Source organism: Tiliqua scincoides, chromosome 1 (assembly GCF_035046505.1).
Source record: "Tiliqua scincoides isolate rTilSci1 chromosome 1, rTilSci1.hap2, whole genome shotgun sequence".
In the NCBI taxonomy this organism is placed as follows: domain Eukaryota; kingdom Metazoa; phylum Chordata; class Lepidosauria; order Squamata; family Scincidae; genus Tiliqua; species Tiliqua scincoides.
In genome coordinates this window covers 226647492-226663789 of record NC_089821.1, presented here as the reverse complement: position 1 = coordinate 226663789, position 16298 = coordinate 226647492, and the positions used below count along the sequence as shown (strand labels likewise).

General features: G+C 43.8%; 1 protein-coding gene across 4 annotated transcripts in view; it reads left to right on the top strand.

The window, feature by feature from the left end:
- Positions 1-219: 219 nt before the first annotated feature.
- The window catches only part of COG2 (component of oligomeric golgi complex 2), a 37071-nt gene continuing 20992 nt past the window's right edge, over positions 220-16298 (top strand). For all 4 annotated transcript variants that reach the window (XM_066611413.1, XM_066611414.1, XM_066611415.1 and 1 more), the window contains exons 1-7: positions 220-327; positions 3692-3853; positions 5135-5200; positions 6740-6820; positions 7541-7644; positions 8688-8796; positions 13397-13576. In XM_066611413.1, the coding sequence (XP_066467510.1) occupies positions 256-327; positions 3692-3853; positions 5135-5200; positions 6740-6820; positions 7541-7644; positions 8688-8796; positions 13397-13576 (774 nt within the window). In that variant the 5' untranslated portion in view covers positions 220-255. The remainder of the gene's footprint in view (positions 328-3691; positions 3854-5134; positions 5201-6739; positions 6821-7540; positions 7645-8687; positions 8797-13396; positions 13577-16298) is intronic.

The window sequence follows — 16298 nt, the reverse complement described above, 5'->3', positions numbered from 1 at the left end:
AAGCCCCTTGCGTTCAGCGGGGCTTCCTCCCGGGAAGGTGCGAGCCTTGCCGCGAAAGGAGCGGGAAGGGCTCCCCGCGCCGCCCTCCTCCCAGGGTCTGCGGCCGCTCCCCGTGACAGCGGCAGGCGGCGGCCAGCAGAGGCCGCCCTGGAGCGCGGGGACGGCCGATGCCGGCTCTGGCGGAAGTGCGGCGCGCGTACATTTTGTGTCAGCGGCGGAGGGAGCCCGAAGGCGACGTGGCCGGGCCGGGCCGCGATGGACCCCCGCAGCATGAGCCTGCCCCGCGGCCCCGACAGCCTCTGCTTCGACAAGGACGCCTTCATGAGGGTGAGCGCGGAGGGAGGCCGCGGGCCTGGAGGGCGGGAGGCGCCCCTCAGGGGCCGCTCGGGCGGGGGCGGGGGCACTGACCGGCCTGGGAGAGAGGCAGGCCCCGCCACGGCCTCGCTCGCCAGGCTGCCCCTGCCCCTCCCTCGCCCTGCTGGGGCTCCAGCCTCTGTGTGTGTGTGTGTGTGTGTGTGTGTGTGTGTGTGTGTGTGTGTGTGTTAACCACCAGCCTGTGTGTGTGTGTGTTGGTAACCTCCAGCTTGTGTTTTGGAGGAGGGAGGTATAATCTCCTTTTAAAGCCGTAGGTACAGTGTGTATCTTGGTGTTGCCTGCTCCGCACATCAGCAGATTCCTTCCAAGAATCAAAAAATCACACAATTCCATCACGTTGTCCACATGACGATCTTTTGTGTGTCTGTGTGTGTGTACATTGCAGTACTGTGTGCACATCTATAGAGGCTTGTCATGTGGTCCACCCATGCGAGTAGAGTATAAGGGTATTTCTTATGCGCTGTCAGTGTCTGTGCTGCCCCACACCTATGGGACTAACGCTGAAGAGGTAATCGATGTCTGTGTGTGATTTGGCTGTATGAACCATCCCTGTACCGTGTGGTAGCTTACCCATCAGCTCTGTGGATGTTGCTCCACACACTTTGGCAGACCTGGACACTGGAGCTTGCCATCGCTCTGTGCATCACAGGTTACAAGTCATGATAGGTATGTGCAAGCTCCTGGTTTTAGGAGTAGGCTACCTGAGAACGACACATGCAGGGAGGGCACCAGGGCACAGGTTGTGTCTTGTTGTCTTGTGTGCTCCCTGGGGCATTTGGTGGGCCACTTTGAGATACAGGAAGCTCGACTAGATGGGCCTTTGGCCTGATCCAGCAGGGCTCTTCATACTTTACCTCTTTGCACTGGTGACTGGGGCTCCAGATGCAGTGCTGGCAGGCCAGCGCAGGCCTTCTCGCTGGCACTGCTTGCTCATGAGATGGCAAAAACACACTTTATGTCGTTTTTATGACTGCTTGCACTGGCACAGTGAGTGCTGTGCTGGCACAGCGCAATGATACGATTCTGCTGTGAAGGTCTAAAGTGAGTTCATTCAAAAGGCAATTCACAGCTAAAATCTTTTTGCCACTACACTTGCTCTCTAGGGGTCAAACTATTTGTTATGTTATAGTTTTACCGGCTGTCTCACCCCCCCCCCCACTTAAATAGCAACCTGATAAGATTTGAGATGGTATAGTGTTTATAAGGAGCATTGAACCTGTTATTCTCACATCATGGTCTTGACAAAAATTGTCTTATTGCAAAGTTGCTGTCAGCCTCAGAAGAAGTAACTCCCATTGGTGCCAGTGGAAGCTTCTTTCCTGAGGATAATAGCTTCCTTCAGGGTATTATTGCTTATTTATATATTGCAGGTATTATTATTACAAATATTATTCTTAAGAATAAAAAGAATATTTAAGAATAATAAGAATAATTATTATTCTTAGTAATAATAATAAATATAATAATATAAAAATAAATAATAATAAATATTATTGCAATATTTCTATATAGTAATTTATATTATTTTAGATATAATTTATATTATTGCCTGTAAAGCACATGGTGCTTTACAAGAAGTGAGCAGAGAGATCCCTGTTGCAAAGGGCTCACAACCTCCCTTGCTTTATCTGCGGTAGCCCGAGGCGCACAGGATCTGGCGGCAGCCATTCTTGGTGCCCCAGGCAACTCTGGATTGGGCTGCTCAGCTGCAATCCTAACCACACTTTCCTGAGAGTAAGCACCACTGAGCAAAATAGGACTTACTTATGTGTTGACCTGGTTAGGATTGTGCCCTAATTATAATTAAAAGATGAAGTGTAGCTTAACAAATAATTAGAAAACAGATGCATAATTACAATTTTCTAGGTTTCAGTTAACTTAAAGGCTCTGAGAGAGTCATGAAAACAGGTATGATTTTGAGAAAATTGTCGATACCTGTTTTTCATGAGGTATCTCTTTCAAGAAAAGTGTCAAATCAAATTATTAAAGTAATTGTCAAAATTCTGTAAAATTACTAGGTATTGAAGATGATGTTAATCTCTTAAGAACCATTTCAAAATCATTTTAAGATATCTTCATAATAATCATGGGAGTTGTATTGCTTTAGAGATATTGAGTGACCTGTGGTAATCTTTATGGAAGATGGGTCGCTGTAGAACTGTCAGAAGTTAGTATTTCAGTGGCATATCACACCAACTAAATAAATAAAAGATGTTTCAGAAAGATGCAAGAAGTAATCTGGTAAAAAGAAATGATCATCTATCTTGTTTCTTCCAATGACAATTTTAAAAAAAAATCTATCTGAAGAGATTTTCCAAAGGCAAATTCTGTATTTCTTAATAAAGTAGAAACTGGCTGTGAATATTTTCTACTGATGTGTGGGTTCCTATTCCAATGCTCTCTATTCATATTTTGTCATGCAGGGGTTAATTTTGTATGAGTATCAGCATGTCAAGCAAGAAATTCCAACATCCTATCTTAAAGATATTGATGTGACAGTGCAGTCTTAGGGATTTTAGTGGAATGTAGTTGAAATTACTACTGAGGGTTCTGGTACCCCAGTGGACAAAAAAAGAATCAGTGGATACCAAATCAGTGGAAAAATAGCTTTAAACAGCCAATTCCAAGTTTCTCGCTCCTCTGTTGTTGCCCCAGAATGCATTGGTATAGATACTATACCACATTCAGCCACTAGAGAGGGTAAATAATGGAATGCAATGAAATTATAATTATTTAACAGCACAAAGGTGCTGTTACCAATTAGATTTTGGTAGTTTTCTCCTTGTTACAAGGCATTTAAAGGTGGACCTCTGTATCAGTGGTGAGTCAAATCAGTGGATAACGAGGTCCCACCTGTATACTTAGATGAGGTTGAATAAACACTTGATATACCTGCCCATACTGTCCATTGAAATCTGCACTATTTAAATGTTCAAGAATTAGAATCGGAGTCACTCCAACAATTCCTGTGTCCTCTTAATTTATTTCTAGAAATATTGGCATTGCGTAGAATATTCTAAAATAGGAATATGATATTTTAATACGACCAGTTATTAAGGCTCTGCAGACAAAATACCTTTAAATGACAAACTTTGAAAGTTTTTTCAGGGAATTTATTTTCTTTTAGCATTGTATTTGAATTGGGAAGTGCTCCTAGTCCAGGGGATTTGGTATGGACCCAATTCTTTGCTTTTTGTCATGTGCCAGTCGTATTCTTTCATGTCAGGTACACAGAGGAGTTCATTAAGCATACATCTTCTATGATGGAGACTTTCTGAAAAGAAAATCCCTGTGTTTTTATCTGTTTCACATGCAGCCGGACTTCGATGTCGATCATTTTGTGTCCGAATGCAGGAAACGTGTTCAGTTGGAAGAGCTTCGGGATGATCTTGAGCTCTACTACAAACTTCTTAAAACTGCCATGGTAGAGCTCATAAACAAGGATTATGCAGATTTTGTTAATCTTTCCACCAATCTGGTAAGTGTTCATATTGACTACTCTGTGTGTGCTTAAAGAAATATTTAATTAAATACAGATTACTATATTATAAAGCCACCTGACACTGGAAGCATTTGAAGGTTCAGGTTCCCTGCAGTGCAAAGTAGAAAGTTGTACTGTAGTAGGGGGTGGCCATGGAGAACAGAGAGACTGCACGGTTGCGAATAGGTAGCTGTCCTCCAAGGGTTGAGGTGGGTTAAGACAAATGAAATGAATGGAGTCCTGTTGAATTTTCTGTCTGTTACAATTTAAGCTTGACTTTCTTGATTCAAGGCCAATACTCTCTCGTTGCAGGGGTTACTAGTATTTGGAAGCAGTCCAAATCTAAAGAAAGTTGTTGTTAAATTAGTTATGAAATCCCAAACCACTGAGATTTAAGTGTCTGATTTTTTCCCTATTAATTTCAGTGTGATAAGTAAATTTGCTGACCCCAATCCAGAAAAAATTCAATAGCAACTTGGCAGAATTACCACCCTTCTGAGCCATTCAGTAAGTTGCAAATCTTATTTGCAAGACAGGCAGGGCATGCAAACGATACAGCATCTACAAAGTTCCTGGCTTGAAGCAAATTAATCTGAGGAGAAAGAAGGAGCATAATTTAAACTGTTTTGCACCTAGAACTCAATTGCCTACTGTTTATGTCTGCTTCAGAGGTGAACAGTTTGCCCAGAATCAAACAGCTACAGCGGCTCCTCGGGAGAAGGGAACATTCTTCCCCTTCTCCTGAGTAAAGGAAGCAGCCCTGTAGTGGGGCTACTTGGCTCTGTGTTGGCTATTTAGAGTTGCAAGGCCCGATACAAGGCTCTGGATTCGACAGAGCTCAGCTCCAGCGGTCCCGCCCCTCTTCCTTCCCCTACCATGCCTTTCCTCTGCCCGCTCCAGAATGCCCCACCACCTCGACTTACCTCTCTGCCACCCAGCACTCCAAGCAAGTACCAGGTGGCAGACCACCAGCCTCCAACTGGTGCTGTCCCAGCGCAGGCTTGCACTGGGCCAGCAACCATGCTGGGCCGGCCATAATGCCTGCAAATGTGCTTTATGGCACATTTGCAACAGTGCACACCAACAGTGAGCCAGTGCACACTGCTCTGGATTGGACCCCAAAACATTTACTTTTATCCACCCTATTTTATTTTTACACTTGTTTTCAGTAGGTTTGGTTTTTTAACAAATTCTGTTTTACGTATACTCATGCATTACCTTCTGCTCAGTTTGTTACAACTGTTCATTAAAAGTAACACATTTTGGTATTTTCTTTAGGTTGGCATGGACAAAGCCCTGAATCAGCTTTCAGTGCCTTTGGGACAGCTGCGAGAAGAAGTTATGGTATGTACTGTAATAACATCTCTTATTGGAATAGACGGCATTTGCATAAGGCAGTGTTATTCAAACTGGGGTGTTGCGACACCCCAGCCTGAAAGCCCTGACCTCTACTCCCTTAAGAGGAGAAGGCAGGGAGGAGGCAGGGAGGAGGCAGTCCCCAGGATCGCGTTGCTAATGGAGCTGCAGGGATTGGGATGCACTCACCAGTCCCTACAGCAGCAGTTCTGGGTGTGGGAAGCCCTGTGCGAGCGTCTGCAGGGTTCCCCAGCCTTCCAAAAGTGAAAGTGGAGCGATTGCGCTCCACCTCTGCAAAACCAGAAGTGAAGCACGATCGCTCCACTTTCACTTTCTGACGACTGGGGAGCCCTGCAGACTCTGATGCAGGGCTCCCCACACCCCAGAACGGCTGCTGCAGGGACTGGTGAGTGCATCCCAGTCCCTGCAGCCCCGTTAGCGATGCTACCCTGGGGATTGCGTCACTGCCTTCCCCCCACCCCCACTGCCTCCCTTCCCTTTAAGCACTTACCACAGTTTTCAAACTCCTGGAGAGTTTGAAAACCGCAGGCATAAGGTATTTTGCAGAATAGTTTTTGGTTTAAAAAATTTTACAGAACCAAGAGTTCATTCCTATCCAGCTGTACAACACTGATGCAGCCATGTGCTGCATCCTGTGATGAGGGGGATAGTCAGGGAGGCCACCTCAAGGTAAGGGAATGTTTGCTTTGCACTGGGCACTGGGAAGTTGGATAGGATTGGGCCCCAAGGCTGTGCTCAGACTTGGGACTTGAATATGGGGATTCTCCAGAGTAAAAAACAAATTTTTCCACAGAATAATTTTAAAGATTGTTTCACGACCCTCTTTTATCATGAACAGAAACCAGAATGCTATTAATAGGAAGCAATTATTTGGCTTAAAAATACTCCTACGGATTTCTTTAGTTGAACAGATTCATTTTGTGATATCAGAAGTGATATCAATAGTGAGAGATCACCACTATTTCAAACTTTGTCTTTGACCATGCCTTCTAGAAATTTCCAGGACCAGCTAGCACTGTAACTTCTCCAGCTATGTCCACCCTTCTTTATAACTGTGAATCTTTCCTGGTGCCTTTTTGGTGCCAACCCACATAATAGGTATGCTAGGTAGGATTCCAGTCAATCTACCATAGTCTGCCACTAAGGATTTCCCTGGACTTCATATTTGGCTAGGGGGAAAAGTTCAGGCTAAGCATATATTGAAAGTTTCTTTCTCCAGAGATTAGGCTTTAGCTAATGTTTTTGAGTACTTTGGTATCCTGAACATGTTTTCCTCATGCATTTTAAAGTTGCATTACAGAAAAGTACTCAAACTGAAAGTGGTATTCACTCTTACGTTCAAGAATTGTTTGATTTATTTGGAAAGAAAGGTGACATGAAGTGATTTTTCCTTTTCTTGCTGCTCTCCTTACACATCAGCTAAGACAACTACTGACTTAAAATAGCTGAACCTGTTTCTCTTTTTGTGAAACAGAACGTTGAAAAGTTATCCCATTTTTTCCTCAGAGTCTTAAGTCATGTGTCAGTGAAGGAATTCGTGCTATTGATGAACGTGTTGCTAAACAAGAAGATATCAGAAGAAAAAAGGTACAGTAAGCAAATTTACCTATTTGCATATTTATTATGTGCAAAATATGTAAATATCCTTTTTGTAAAACCTGAATATGTATTCCATTGTGCTGGCATATAATCACAGCAAAATGAGAGTTCTCTTAATTTTAACTTTAGATTTGTCTCATTAGATAATCAGGTCATTACTACTTCTATCACATATCCTGCTTGAACTGTACAAAGTGCCTTTATATTTGGTGAACCTGGAGAAAAATATTTTATTCTTAGAATAAAGCATAGCATTTTTTTGTGATTGTGATGCTTCCTTGTATACTTCTTTGAATGTGCTTACTGAGGGAGCTGTCTTCAAAAGATGCTGCTTGATACACCTGCCTCTACCCAATGAATGCCAGGCATGCCTGGAAACTGGATATACTTACTGATCTCTAGCTGGCAGCAAGGAGCACTAATGGTAATGGTAAACAACATGTTGTCTAGCTCTTATGAATGTTAGAATTTGTTCTGCCTCCTCTGCCTGCAGAGAAGCAAGGCTCACTTCAGCAGTGATGTACTTTAAGGTTACATCACCACAACACAGTACGCTTTTCAACTTCCATGTTTAGAAAATGAGAGAAGGCCTTCCTTCATCTTTGGGTTGAGTGGTTTACTACCACCCCCACCCCCCAAAAAACTCCTTCAAATTGGTTAAGTACAAACATAGATTTAAGATGAAACGTTTTTTTTCTTTTTAAATAGATGTGTGTCTTGAGACTTATTCAAGTTATTAAATCAGTTGAGAAAATTGAGAAAATTCTACAGTCCCAAAATACTAAAGATATGCCATCACTAGAAGCAAGCAGGTATGGCACTGACTTTTGAATTATTCATTTCAGCATCTTGTTTTGTTTATGTCTTAGCTGAACAGTAAAGTGTTAATTTCTTAATTTTTCTTGTCCCTAATACCATGATGGTATAGTGACCTTTTTTTTAATAGTCAAGAGAGCACTTAGGCTGCCATTTACAAGCCTTTTGTGGAGCAGTCCAGTCCACTGCTTTCTTAGGGTTGCTCTGGAGAAAACTAGCTATAGATGGTTGTTTTCATCTCATGGCTATCAATATATTCATAATGTTTTCCCTACATGGAATTTGTTTTCTTTTCAGGGACTATATGGATGGTGTATGTGTGTGGTTGTATATTATCATGCATAAAGAATGCACAAGTATCTATTTTGTTACCTGTATATGTGATGGGAGGATGCAGTCCTCAGTGAAATGTACTTGTATGCATTTTTCCCGTTTAGGAAGTGCATGTTGTGATATCATGTGTGAAATAGACTTGAGGCTAGAATGTTTTCATAACCTTTGAAACTTGCTTCATCTTCAAATTTAGAAAGCGCAGATGTCTGAAAATGTTGGTTGTCTTATTTTTGCACAATCTTAATATCTTTTGATTGTGCGTCACCATGTGTATCGGTTTCTCCCAAACTCATCTGAATGCATGTGACCAGCCATAGACACTTTGCACAATTCATGTGATTCTCATTAATTCTAGCATGTTTTGCCCTCCCTGCAACATTTTCTTCAAGTGCAGTACTTTATTTTTTTCATATAGAAGTGAATTGCCATTCATTTATTTGTGAGAAAGCAAAGGAGACAGTTGGGGACAGGGTCTAAACCTCCTCCCTGCCCCAATGACTTCTGTCAGTAAAATTCAAACCTTCTCTGAATGGCAGAATTGCATTCTGTGCTTTGTTTTGTGGTTATACTAAAGTGTAAGATGTCTGTTAACCAAATGATCAATATACGAGTTGTAATAATAAATGGGGGCGGGATTAGTATTAGTGTTGGAAAATTGCCACTGTGTATTAAAATATATTCTTCTCTGTACCAATTCTTTTGCAAGTCCACTTCTGACTGGGCAGATTTTAGAGCGAATTGCCACAGAATTCAACCAGTTACAGTTTCATGCAGTACAGAGCAAAGGAATGCCTCTTTTGGACAAGCTGAGACCAGTAAGTATATTGCCTTGCTTCTCAAAAACAGGGGTGCCCAAACCCCACTGGGGCCACTTGTGGCCCTTGAAGACTCCCAATCCAGCCCACGGGGAGTCCCCAGTCTCCAATGAGCCTCTGGCCCTCCGGAGACTTGCTGGAGCCCATCCTGGCTCAATGCAACTGCTCTCAGTGTGACGGTCAACTGTTCAGCCTCTCACATGAGCTGTGGAATGAGGGCTCCATCTACTGCTTGTTGTTTCACATCTGTGAGGCGGCAGCAGCAGCAAAGGAAAGGCTGGCCTTGCTTTGTGCAAGGCCTTTTATAAGCCTTGAGTTATTGCAGGACCTTCATTCATTCATATAAGTTCCATCTCTAATATATTCATTTATGTAAATTGTAAATTCAGGGGGCCCCGGCCCCTGAAAGTGTCAGAGAGATGATGTGGTGTTCTGCCAGATTCCCACTCCAAGCCTCACTTAGGAAACTTATGCCCACGCTAAGCTAATTAGCTCCCCTTTCTTTTCCCAACAATGGCCCCAGTCCTCTACAGCAGCACTGCTAGACTCCACCACCAGGGTAGCTTGCCTGTTTAAACTGCAGGGACCCAGTCCTTCCTGGTATAGCAGCATACCTCAGCTCTCTAGCTCTCTACAGCCTGGTTGAGTAGTCTGTTAGTCAGTCCGTTAGTCACAAAGTCAGTCAGAGTATCCAGGGCAAAGTCCAAAGTCAATAAGCCAAGTCACAGTCCAAGGTCAGATTCCAAAGTCAATAAGCCAAGTCAGTCAGTCTCCTCTCCTACCTCCAACCTGCACTCCTTCTACAATCCACAAAACCCTTCCTGCCTCAGGTGCTCCTTATATCCCTGAGGGCCCTATTGCCTTCAGGTGGCTGCAGCTGTGCAGCACACTCTGCTGGATGCCCAGGCCTTACCCTTAAAGGGGCCACTGCTGACACCACATCTACCTCCTCACCAGATCGTCCGCGATTCCAATACATGTGGCCCTCTTGCCAAGAAGTCTGGACACCCGTGCTCAAAAGCATTGTTCAACTAATCAACTTACCTTAATAGGCTTCAGCGGTGCTTTCTGTTTGAGGGTTCATGCTTTTGTTCTCAAGCATGTTCAAGACAAACAGGCAACAGAAGAATACAAATATTAAACCTTGATTATGAAATGGCTTGCCATGTAACAGACTTCCTTCTCCTTGGGGTCTGAGATCTTGTTTGCTGTATGGCACTGAATTGCTTAAGCTTCTGTTTGCTTTGTGCCTGCTCATACCAAAAGCATCTCAGCTGACACTTTTAAAAAATATAAAGGATAAAAAGCTAAAGGTTCCTCCCCCCCCCCCGCCTTTATGCCTAGTCATGTCCAACACTAGGGGCAATGCTCATCTCCATTTCTAAGCCGAAGAGCCAGCTTTTGTCTGTAGACAGATTCCATGGTCATGTGGCTGACATGATTAGATGCCTAAGTGCACGGTACGCCGTTACCTTCCCACCAAGGTGGTACCTATTAATCTGCTCAAATTTTTACATGCTTTCAAACTGCTAGGTTGGCAGGAGCTGGGACAAGAAATGGGAGCTCACCCCATCCCATGGATTTGGACTGCCAACCATGTGGTCAATGAACTTGTTGGGTCAGCAGTTTAACCCTCCCTGCCCCTGATCCCTTTAAAAAATATAGTGGTTATTAAAACAAATAGATCACTTAGTACAGTGAAAGCAATATATAAAGTTGTTTATTACAGTGATACTTATTATCTCAGGGCACAATCCTAAGCAGGTCTACTCAGAAGTAAGTCCTAATTTGTTCAATGAGGCTTACTTTCAGGAAAGTGTGGTTAGGATTGCAGCCTCAATTTGCAACAAATAAATTCCTCCTTTTAACAAATTTATGTGGACATTTTTAACCTGCTTGTTTAGTGGTTTCCCATCCTCAAGTTGCACTGATATACCTTTGCTGCTGCTAGTAAGCATGTTAGCTTGAAATCTTCCTCATAAGAACGGCCCCACTGATCAGGCCATAGGCCCATCTTGTTCAGCTTCCTGTATCTCACAGCGGCCCACCAAATGCCCCAGGGACCACACCAGATAACAAGAGACCTCATCCTGGTGCCCTCCCTTGCATCTGACATAGCCTATTTCTAAAATCAGGAGGTTGCACATACACATCATGGCTTGTAACCCGTAATGGATTTTTCCTCCAGAAACTTGTCCAATCCCCTTTTAAAGGCATCCAGGCCAGACGCCATCACCACATCCTGCAGCAAGGAGTTCCACAGACCAACCACATGCTGAGTAAAGAAATATTTTCTTTTGTCTGTTCTAACTCTCCCAACACTCAGTTTGAGTGGATGTCCCCTGGTTCTGGTGTTATGTGAGAGTGTAAAGAGCATCTCTCTATCCACTTTATCCTTGCCATGCATAATTTTGTATGTCTCAATCATGTCCCCCCTCAGGCGCCTCTTTTCTAGGCTGAAGAGGCCCAAACACCATAGCCTTTCCTCATAAGGAAGGTGCCCCAGCCCAGTAATCATCTTAGTCGCTCACTTTTGCATCTTTTCCATTTCCACTATATCCTTTTTGAGATGCGGCGACCAGAACTGGACACAATACTCCAGGTGTGGCCTTACCATCGATTTGCACAATGGCTTTATAATATTAACCGTTTTGTTCTCAATACCTTTTCTAATGATCCCAAGCATAGAATTGGCCTTCTTCACTGCCGCCACACATTGGGTCGACACTTTCATCGACCTGTCCACCACCACCCCAGGATTTCTGTCCTGATCTGTCACAGACAGCTGAGAACCCATCAGCCTATATGTGAAGTTTTGGGTTTTTTGCCCCAATGTGCATGACTTTACACTTACTTACACTGAAACGCATCTGCCATTTTGCTGCCCATTCTGTCAGTTTGGAGAGATCCTTCTGGAGCTCCTCACAATCGCTTCTGGTCTTCACCACTCGGAAAAGTTTGGTGTTGTCTGCAAGCTTAGCCAACTCACTGCTCAACTCTGTCTCCAGGTCATTTATGAAGAGGTTGAAAAGCACCCGTCCCAGGACAGATCCTTGGGGCACAATGCTTTTCTCCTCTCTTTATTGTGAAAATTGCCCATTGACACCTACTCCTGTTTCCTGGTCTTCAATCAGGTCTCAATCCAGGAGAGGACCTGCCCTCTAATTCCCTGACTGTGGAGTGTTTTCAGTACACTCCACACTTTGGTGAGGGACCGTATCAAACGCCTTCTGATAGTCCAGATATATAATGTCCACCGGTTCTCCCCCATCCACATGTCTGTTGACCTTTTCAGAGAATTCTAAAAGGTTTGTGAGGCAAGACTGTTGCCTGTTGTCTCCCTTGCCTGTTCATTTCAAACAGAAGAGGTGTGGACTAAGGAGGCTACATGCAGTAATCACTGTAAGTAAACGGAAAGAGAGCACCCCCTCTTATTCACCCACCTGCCATCCATAGCAGGGTTGTGTGTGAGCATGCATTAGCAGAGGAAGCAGTATGTGGCAGATTCTGGCAGTGCCCTTCCAACTTGTCTTGCAAAAGACAAGCGTCTGCATTGAAGCTTTCCTTCGTTTCCATGTTAATATTGCCTCGGACCTATTGTTGTATAGAGGCTACCGTAGTTTCAACCCAAGAACTGTCTCCCAGCTCAGTGAATTCAGTATGCAAGGAAAATTCCATCATTATGTTAACTCCTGGCTACTGATTAAGCACTTCTGTTGGTAGTTGTCAGGTGCCTTTTTTCAGGGCATGAGTGCTAGAGGTTCAATTGTTTCTTTTCGTAAAGGGCAGGCTTCGTAAGCTTTACTTAATTGACTTAGCAAAATACATGAGAATTTTCTTTTAATTTCTGTTAAAAACAGTAATTTCATTTTATAGAGATCTAAAATGATGATTCATAAATATAATAAATCTTTTATGTATGCATTAAAGATAATAAATCATAAAGATAAAAATGGCTTGATTTTATTGTAAACTTGGATTATGGGGAGCTGTAGTGAAACGTTACAGCATATCCCCAGTACTTAACAGAAATGCTCATGATCAAGGCTACAGCCGGCCTGTCACAGGAACTTTGTAGCATTGTTTGGGGCTCACAAGAAGGAAAGGATGGGCTGGGGGCTTAGGAGTGAGGGAAAGAAAAACACTTTTCCTGTTTTCATTTCCTCTTTCTTGAAATATCCTTATATAGTTCAGGAAGAGAATTTTTGTCCTTATGACATGCATTCCTCTAATCCTAATCCCCACCAGCTGGTTACAGTTAGAGCTTGAGCAGACCTATATCCATCACATGCCTGGTATTTTCAAAGTTCCACAGGTCCTTGCTGAACTACATTGTTTTCAAATGCCTTTTAAAAAAAAAAATTAAATGAATATATTTCTCTTTACCTGGGACACTCCCAAATTATGCCAAAACCGCTCCCTTATTTTTATCTGGTCCCATTTCACTGCTGCACGAATAGGCATTGGTCTACCTAAATTGCATGTTAGAAGGGATTACGTGAATCTGACACTGGTGATTCTCAATGATATATCATTGATTGCTAAGATAAAATTTGTGGATCTTGCTAACAATTCTCTTAATTCTTTTTTGAAAATATAGCGTATAGCAGGAATAACAGCGATGTTGCAACAGTCTCTGGAAGGGCTGCTTTTAGAAGGCCTTCAAACTTCTAATGTTGATATAATACGTCATTGCTTGCGAACCTATGCAACAATAGACAAAACACGAGATGCAGAGGCATTAGTTGGCCAAGTACTTGTGAAACCATACGTAGATGAGGTAAGTGAAGCCTGGTTAACTATCATCCATGGGTAATAGGCGTTACCACTTAATCAGTGGCGTCACTTCGGTTCGCATCACCTGGTGCGGGTGCAAGCCCTTCACCCCCCATGCAGTGGGTGGGGCAATACCCCAGGAGGTGGGCGTGGTGATGTACCATTGCTCTGCCCCCACTGGTTTTTCGGCTGTACCTTTTTATAGAACAAAGATAGAATACATTCTGCATGAAATTATGCATTGATTGATATATAACATGATGGTATCATTCCTCCAGACTGTGATTTTAGTGATTTTGGTCGCTAGTGGTGTCACCCCCCCAGGGTTGTCACCACCACCCCCAGGGTGTCAACTGCTGCACCTTACTGCAGCAGTTCTCAAACGTTTTGCACTGGGACCCACTTTTTAGAACGACAATCTGTCCAAGACCCACCAAAAGTGATGTCATGGTGGAAGTAACATCATCAGGCAAATTAAAATAAATAAGTATAAATAAAGTAAAATAAATAATTAAATAAGCAGAAGCCAGCCCTATTCTACCAAGTGAATTTCCTCTGTAGCCCGCCTGCAACCCTCCCCCCCAAAATCAGGAAGGTTTTCAGCCCTACCCAGTGCCCAGTTCAATTTAAGAACTTCTGTTTAAACCAGATCACTGTCAGGATCCACCTGGCTTCGAAAGTCTCAAAAAAAGTTCACTTTATCAGCTGAAGCCTCTGTTTTGTTCCTTTCTAGTGGGGGGGGGGGGAGGCTGCTTTCTGGAGCATTTGTTGAGCTCCATTTCCATCAGATCAGGACGATTCTGGTGGCTTCGCATTCCCCTTTGACTGGCCTGACTACCAGCCAAGGCATGTTTGTTTACTTGTTAGTAAACGAGACCATTTGGATTAGTTTTGCTTTCCATAGGGCTCAGTACATTCGTCTGCTTGGAGGGAGGGACTTCCTTCTCAGCTGTTTTGGGGGACTGCATTCATTGGATCAGGACCATTCTGGTGTCATTGGATTCCTCTCAGCCTGCCCTTTCCAACAAACTAAGGCAACTTCCCCTACCCGCAAGTAAACGTGCTGTATGACTCAGTTTCACTTTCCATAGGGCTCCATGCATTTTTTGTTCTCTGGTTTTTTGGCCATAACATTTGATAGTAAGGAGATATTTAACTCTGGTTTTTGGCACTGCATTCTCCTCTAATTTCCGTATCCAACAGTATATAACATGACGGTATTACCCCTAACTACCGTGATTTTAGTGCATCACCCCCCCGTGCGTGTCACCTGGTGCAGCCTGCACTCCTCTAGCAAGCCACTGCACTTAATCTAGTGGTTTCCAAACTGGTGGGAAACCAGAAGAGGGCCATTCCCCCTTATGGGGTGTGGCCCATAAATTAGTTCCCCAATAGTGCTGAAGCGCCATGATTACAGTGCTGTGGGGACCAAGGGTCTGTAACACTTACCTGGAGGGGTGGCCCTGCCTCCAGGAGGGTCTGGGAGGCTCGCAGTTCTTTCTGTGGGTCTCCCTGCTGCTGAAAAGCACTGATCAGTGATTGGAAGCCATTTCCAATCAGCACTGCTCACAAATTGTTTCGAAAATCTAATGTTGATTATATCATCGTACAGGTGCAACCTTTTTATACATGAATTTTTTATTTGGCTTTATCTCAACACGAATGGGGGGGTTCAAAGTCACACACACCTTTACCTCCTTTGTCCCGCGCTGGTGTCTCGCTCCATTTCAAGGCAACCCAAAACATTGAAAAAAGGCTGCGCCTTGCAAAGGCAAAGAAATAGCCCCTGGAGCCTTGGAAGACGCTCCGTAAGATTGCAAAGGAACGGTAAGATTCCTTGTAGCCCCTGAGCCATCAAAGAGGCTTGCAAGGGAGGGCACTAGGATGCAGATCTCTTGTTGTCTAGTGTGCTTCCTGGGGCATTTGGTGGGCCACTGTGAGATACAGGAAGCTGGACTAGATGGGCCTATGGCCTGATCTAGCAGGGCTTTTCTTATGTTCTGAAGCGCAGCAAACTCAGCAAGAATCAATGAGAATCTTGTTGGTACTGGAAGAGGAGAAGCCAAGGGAAAAACCTATGTAGCCAGAACAGGTGCAGCAAAGAGGAACTCGCTTGTTTGCTTGTGCGAACACACAGGGCAGGTGGGAAAGTGGTGTTAACGAATTGCTTTAAAAAACCTACAGAGTGTTTTCCTCCAGCTTGTTTTGTTTGCCTTTCTGAGAAAATGAGAAGGAAAAGCAGACACCCTCTTTGCTGAATTCCCTCCTCCTTCAGACTGAGTTGCTGCAGGCTCTCTGTGCTTCAGCCTACATAAGCAAAACAGCCCAGCAAGCAAGTCTTCTGAGCAATTTGAAGCATTAGATTTAGGCTACAATCCTGTCCTCAGTTTTCTGGGAGTAAGCCCCATTGACTACAATGGGGCTTACTTCTGAGTAGACAAGTATAGGACTGGGCTCTTCAAAGGTCAGCGTCCCACCTGTGAAACAAGCAGGGACAGCGAGCAACAGGGGAGGGCTGAGTATGGGAGCGGGATGTGGTGAGGGGGCAGGCAACTGAGAATCGCTGCCTTAGTTTTCTTCCATCACAAAGTGTCAGGCTGTAGGGCTATTTGCTTAACTGTATGCATTTTGTGTAACTATGTAATTTGTGTAAAATCACGTCATTTCCAGTTCCAATTTGGCTGCACATCAATTTTCCCAATCGTGGAGTTTCAGGGAACGAAGCC